General features: G+C 33.3%; 1 protein-coding gene across 1 annotated transcript; it reads right to left on the bottom strand.

Moving 5' to 3' along the window:
- Nucleotides 1-3195: 3195 nt before the first annotated feature.
- Nucleotides 3196-7042, bottom strand: LOC107461091 (pentatricopeptide repeat-containing protein At2g20710, mitochondrial). Its single transcript, XM_052253255.1, has 5 exons — nucleotides 7035-7042; nucleotides 6454-6906; nucleotides 6137-6169; nucleotides 5431-5692; nucleotides 3196-4566 (listed from the first exon to the last, which is right to left on the bottom strand). Exons 1-5 carry the CDS (start codon nucleotides 7040-7042, stop codon nucleotides 3313-3315), a joined length of 2010 nt encoding a protein of 669 aa, XP_052109215.1. The 3' UTR covers nucleotides 3196-3312.
- Between the last annotated feature and the right edge of the window lie 366 nt (nucleotides 7043-7408).

Below are 7408 nucleotides of genomic sequence, written 5' to 3' on the forward strand. Positions count from 1 at the left end.
ATATTTAATAATAAAATATGAGCCTTTAACTCGAAACTGTATCGCTGAGCCTTTAACTCAAAACTGTATCGATGTTTTCTTTGAAAAACTAAAAATAATTTTTCTTTTTAAACATCCATATGTAACCAAATTCAAATCACAATCCTCTTGTGTGTGTGAAACCTACAAATATACATACATACATATTATTACAAATCATGATTCCTATCCCTCTTACAAAAATATAATGATAAAGACAAAAAAAAATTAGTGTATATATATATATATATGTTCTCAGTAAAGATTTTTAAGAAATGTCATAAGAGAATACGTATAAAAAAAGAATTGATTTTAACTGTAGTGATTATTGTTCGTCTTATGAATCTATTTAAAGCATTATCAATTAATTATTTAAAATTCAAAGTTCACATCTTTAGTTATAAGAATTTCAAAACTCAATTAATATCTCATAACATAATCAATTACGGCCTTCAACCCATCATATAATCAAATCAAATTACAGCCTCCGACCTAAATCAAATAAGCTCGGCTTCTGGCCCAAATCAAGTCAAAACACAGCCTCCAACCCAACTCAAATCAAATTATCATCAAAAGTCAGTCTCGAAACAAAATCAAGCACAGGCATCAAACGATACAAGACAATTATAATCAGGGAACAATTATTGACAGTACCACATCAAGAAAATCATCAGCGTCACCACCACCAACATAAGAAATCTTTTAATTGTTCAAGCACAAACAAAACAATACAAAAAATACACAATAGAGAGGACAGTTAAGGCAATTAGTTCAATTAGCATATAGATACAATTATGCAAATAGGCAAGTCAAATGCAAGATGCACACCGTAAACAATACACACAAATGTAAATGATGCATTCCTGTTCTATGGCCAATGAGCTCATCTGTCGGTTATAAGCCAAAACCTAACAGTCCGGTAGCAAACCTTGGACAATTTCTCGGTGCGTGCATCCCAAACTCAAACTCGTATTCATTTATTATATATCCATGGGGGAATCATTAGGGAAAGTCTAAGTGTCCGACCACAGACGGAGGGTTAACAGTTTCAATTCCATCCTAGAGCAAACGGGACAAAACCACTATCCTTGTATCTACTCAAAAAGCTCAAATACTAACTGAGAGCAAGCGGGACAAAATCATAATTGTTCATCTACCCCAAAAGCTCAAATACTGACCAGGAACAAGTGGAATAAAATTATAATTTTTGCATCTACGCTGAAAGCTCAAATATCATACGGGAGCAAGCTAGACAAATCACAATTCTTGCATATTACCCTGAAAGTTCAAATATCAAAATCTCTTTTAAAAACAAGTTAAATCCATTTCTTTTTCATAACCCATTTTCACCAAATCAAAAATCTCAAATTTAACTTCAATAACCTATCCTTAAATTCCATTTGAAATTCCTCGAAAGCATAACTCTCGGATTCAAATTAGTTGCACAAAACTCACTTTCAACTTCATTCTCAAGTGTAATAATTTCTCAAAAATATTCAAAATCATCTCTCTTTATCAATCAAACTCAAATATTGTAAATTCATTAAAATTTCTCAAAATATGATTCTTTAAATCGAACTCAAATATAATCCTTTTCTTAATAAATCGAACTCAAAACACAAATATTTTCTTAATAAATCAAACTCAAAACATAAAACTTTTCTTAATAAATCAAACCCAAAGCATAATCCTTTTTTTAATAATTTGAGCTCGAAACAGAATTCTTTTCTTAATAAATCAAAATCAAAAGCATAAATCTTTTCTTAATAAGGCAAACTCAAAGCATAATTCTTTTATTAATAAATCCAACTTAAAACATAATACTTTTTTCAATAAACTCAAAACATAATAATTTTTTTAATAATTAAAAATTAACTAATATAATTCTTAAATCTAAGTCTTTCTAAATAATCACTTCGAACGAAGTCTCTAATTTTTATAAAAATTTCGACAGCATCTCCTTCAAAATTTGGACTTTGTCACCCTTCAAAGATCTCAACCAAATTATTTCTCAAACTCTTCTCAAATCATTTCCAATAAATAAAACCAATTCCAATATCAAATCATTTCCAAATCTCAAATCATTTTCATAAATCAAACCAATTCAAATTGTTTTCAATAAACCATTATCACAACCACAAAATCAACAAAATTCAGAGTTTAAACAACCAATCTAATAAATCACAATTTAAACCAACTTCAACGTAATTAATTAAAAATCATAATTTCTAGCTATCTCAACCAATAAATAATTCAATCAAGCAAACAATTACATTTATTCAAAATAATCCAATTCAATCCATAAGACTTACGAAAATCATAAAAATATATTTTTCATATTAATATCGACTTGTAACAATTCTTGATAGTAAAATAAGTTTAAGAAAGCGCCCCTACCTCGATCGTGACTCAACTACGCGACAAAACTCCTCTTTCTCTTGGGCTGCAACAGCGGCAACCGCAACCACAGCTCCGAACCACTTTCGCAACAATGGAAACTCTAATCGCAATATGTAATAACCGAAACACAACCCTAGAGTAATAACGCTGCAAAAACCTCAGCAACATATAACGGAATAGCAATTAAAAGAATTTTCGAAGCAACATATAACGGAATAACAATTAAAAGAGTTTTCGAAACAAAACAACTCACTGTATAAAAAAAGGAACCAAGAACGAAGCAGCGACAACTCCCTACTTTTCATTACCATTCGCCACAAACTTCATCTCACGCATCAATAGTTATCCGTTACATGTCATCAAAAAATTAACAAAGTTATCCGTTACATGTCATAAAAAAATTAACAAAAGGATCAAATCGAGTCCAGGAAACTTCCAGGACCAGTTTAACCTGAAGAATAAAACACCCCATGTTAAACATAAAAGAACAAGAAAACACCTCCCTGATTGCATAATCCGCTTCTTGTAATGATGTTTAATAAGGAAACCATCTAAAAAAACACTACCTACCTCTAATTATTTGGTAGACTGAATTGCTTTGGCATGTTTCACGTAAACCTAAACATTCTTCTTTGTAAAAAAAGAATCACAAACACCACCCAAGCAAGAATAGAAATACGCTTGACCAATTTTCAAATAAACTGACAAATCAAAACATACTCTTGTGTCATAATTATAAGCATTGAATGTATACGAATATAAAAATTTAAATAATAATAAAAAGGATTAAGATACTTAAAAATCCAATGGTAATCATTGATTAAAATAATTAAATATATATCAATTATTTGAGCTTTCCAGAAGAAAGGGGAAATTTCATGTAATACAGCTGATCTATTCATGGAGTTGAATTTCATGTTGCTTCTCTCCATCTGGAAAAAGTTCATTCTTTGAATGATAATATTCTTCCATCAGATTTATGGCCTTTGTTTCTGGGGTTTTTCCATGCACATAGCTTGATAATCTATCATGTATAACAGTAGAAAAATATTCTCGTTCAAGACATAGCCTAAGAATCTCTGATGCCCCCTCCAAATCTCCCTTGTCCTTAAGGTAATCAATACATGTAGCCAAAGTAAATCGATAGGGCTTCCATGTTGATCCAGGTTGACCTGCCAAAATCGCTTTCTTCATTGTTTGAATAGCATTATCCATATCATTGTTCCTGTAATAGCCATTTGCTAATCGATCCCATATACTACCGCCTAATTCATTGCAACTCTTTGAAAGCCTATCAACAAATGCTTCAGCTTTTTCCACCAGACCATTCTTACAATATGCACTCATCATCACATTCGGAATCCTGATGTCGAAGCATGTATTTCCAAACTCCCATTCCTCAAAAATCCTCTCAGCTCCATCAACATCATTAAGCCTAGCTAATGCGGTCAGCATACAGATGTAATTCGTGTTGCAGGGTCTGTTTAACCTTTTGCACATATCCCAAATACGATAAACATCGTCCTTTTTTCCCATGGAGCCGTACATAGTTAGAAGAGATTCATAGGCAGCCCTCCTCCTCTTGGGTTCAATGAGGTCCTCCGATTTCCTCAGCATTGCATATGCTTTCTCATGTTGGCCAGCCTGAATATAAGCCTTTGCTGCAATAGAGTATGTTATCCAATCAATAGTTGCCTTAGAATCAGCTTCCATCCGCAATAGTAAGCTCTCCATCCCATCTATGTCCTTAATGGCCGCATACGCATCCAGCCGAGTATTAAGCGACACAGAGTCATACATGTCCTTGGATAACATTTCTCTCATCAAATTGTCAAATTTCTCAAATTCACTTACTCGAACATAGAGCTTTAACAGAGCATTATAACTCAATACCAAACTTATTGTATGCTTACAAGCATACTCTTTTAGTTTCTGCATGGTAGCCTCTGCTTTCTCCACAGAGTTATGTTGTGCATAGCAGTTCAAAAGAGCACCATAGACCTTGAAATCTTTTACAGAATCTGAAAGGCTATTAAAGTATTTCTCTGCTGGAACTAAGCCATGAACTTTTGCTATCAAGTCAAGACGTACAGCTATGTCTCCAGATGTCAAATGATGTTTCCTTTCATCACCCATCCATTCTAATACCTGATACAAAAATAAAAATGATCAAATCATTATTGGTCCTAAAGACAATTCATACCAACCAAATGCTCTAGATGAGCACAATCCTAGCAAAATTTGGGATATGATAGATTAAGTATAAGCAAAACAAAAACAACAAAGTTATGATAGAGAAATGTTAGCCCTTAACCATTTATAATAGTATTTGTTCTAAATAGTTTGTCCGCAGTAGGAATTGCCCATAGTTTCAATAATATATGTATATATCAAATCAAATTGTTTGATCCTACTTATTTAAGTAGGACATTTGTTTTAACATAACTTAGGGACCCGTACTCGGTACCATTGCTGATGGCAACCTAAAGAGCGAACTCCAAGCTAATGTTCTTAGGGTGCTAGCTGATCCCGGATCAAGGGTTGTCAACATAAAGTGATCCAAATCTTCCGAGGATGTTGGAACTACCTTCCAAATGCGACTTAGCATCACATGCCTTTAGGTGCGGTCGAGCTTTCAGGAGAGACTCTGATAAGGACTCTGTTGGGATCTTGCCTTGCAATGGGGTAGAATGTGCCACAATATTAATCTAAAACTCTTCTGCCCAAGAATTATACCGGATCAAAAAAATAAATCTAAAACTCTTCCACAATGCCATCTAATCATGAACTCATTTTCAATATATATATATATACACACATATATAAATAAACCAGGCACTTAACGATTCAAAGAGTTAGTTCCAATCCAATATGAAGGAACTCATGTCCTTTAGGCATATTGTATTAATGAAAATCAAATCCTTCTCAAATTCAATAAAGCTCAAATTATATTCAGACATTCACAAATGAAAATGTTCAGCTTTTCGAATTATTAAAACAAATTTAACTAACCTGAAGGGCATGGTTGAAGCGACGATGAGACCTAAGCTGCTTGATGAAGAACTGGAGCTCGGAATGCCTGACGTGTCCGCCCTCTTGGACCCATTGATCCAGAATATGGTTCATGGGAGTGTTGGGGTGTCCGGCTCTCGATATTCGAAGGAAAAGGTGATCGCTTGGAGCTTGAGAGTTGTGCAGCATAGCCCTCTGAACCACCCAAGAACAGGTGCTGAACAGGTTCCATTTCTTCAGAAACAGATTCATTATTCTTGTTCTGCAAATTGTTCAGCTTAAAACCCCAAACTAAAACCCTGCCTCAGGTAAAAGGGGAGGGCAAAAGACTAAAATGTCCTCTACCTCAACTGTTTCTTATTTTGTTTTTTCTTTTTTTTTTCATTAAAAACTGGCCAAAGCCCAAAAGGCCAAAAAAAACACAGCAAACAACAATCAAAAGCACAAAATGCATTCCAAACCAAAAAACAAAAAACACAAAAAGTCAAAGCTCAATTAGCCATCATCTTATGCAGCCAAGACGCAGGAGATTTCATTCTAATTGCTGGTGTCACGCAGTAACTCAATTGCCACTATTTGAGGTGGCTCCTCCCAAATTGATTTGATGTACTCCCCTCTTCCAAATTAAGTATATTATACTCACACTCTAAATTTTCAAAATTACATACATAATCCTATGTTTGATTAATATATATACTGACCTCACCTGACTTCACCTGATCGAACTTGATTTGTGCATCTAAATAATACAATTAGATTGCTTAGTGCTAATATAAGAAAATAATCCTATGAAAATTGAAATGAAGAAATTTGTAAAATAATAAAAGAAATCATCATTATTATTTTTAAATTTGTATTTTTTTATTATATATGAATTTTATAACCTTAATTTTTAAAGCCAGTAAATTAAAGACAATAAAACCACAGAATATCAATTCTAAACCAGAGGCAACAATAATTGAAGAATAAAAATGAAAAATCAGTAAATCACAAATTAAAAATTAAAAATCCAAAAAAGATTACCTTCTAGAGCATAGAGGTGAGGGAGCACCGTAAGGCTGGACGCGGCAGAACTGGAGAAGAGGTGGCCCGGACCGCTGCGGAACTGGGGCCGAGGGCGGTGGTGCGCGACGGAACTGGAGCAGAGGAAGGAGGAGCGTGGCAGGAATGGAGCAGAGGAGGGTTGAGCGTGGCCGAACTGAAGCAGAGAAGGGCTGGAGCGTGGTTGAACAGAGCCAACGCGGCGGAACATCGGCTGCTCGACGGACGAACGATGCGAGATGATTTGCAGTGGAGACGGCGGCTTTGAGCAGTGGCGGATACTGGAATAGAGCGTAACAGGGAAGGCGGCTCCGAGCAGTTGCGACGGCGGTGGTGACACGGCGGTGGTGTTCTAGTGAGTTAGTGAGTGAGTCAGGGAAGGCGTTAGGGTTACGGATGCATGAAAGATACCCCTGATTAATTTTAAAGTTTAAACTTCAATAAAATAAGAAAAATGTATATTACCACGTCTATTTTGATAATACTACTTCTTTTAATAAATTCATGTAAATATATAACATAAAAAGATCGAGTAAAATAGTATTATTAAAAATAAAAATAACATTATCATTTTTTTATAATAAGTTCTGATTTCTGATTGCTATTTTTGAGTTTAATTTTAATATATTATTAGTATAAAATATTTTATATAATTATTTAATTATATTTATTTAATTAAATGCATTTATAAATAGTTTTACATTAACAATATACTAAACTTAAATTCTATTATTTTTAATTTTTACAAATTTTTCTATGTATGATATAATCAATTTATAAAGATAGAAAAATACTATGAAAAATTGATTTACTTTTAAAAAAATTTGTAAAAAGCAAAATAAATTATATTTATATTAAGGGTTAAATTATTCTGAAATAAAGAATTCGATAAAAATTATTTTTAAAATTTAAGATTATAAAATTCATATATAATAAA

Source organism: Arachis duranensis, chromosome 8, assembly GCF_000817695.3.
Source record: "Arachis duranensis cultivar V14167 chromosome 8, aradu.V14167.gnm2.J7QH, whole genome shotgun sequence".
Lineage (NCBI taxonomy): Eukaryota > Viridiplantae > Streptophyta > Magnoliopsida > Fabales > Fabaceae > Arachis > Arachis duranensis.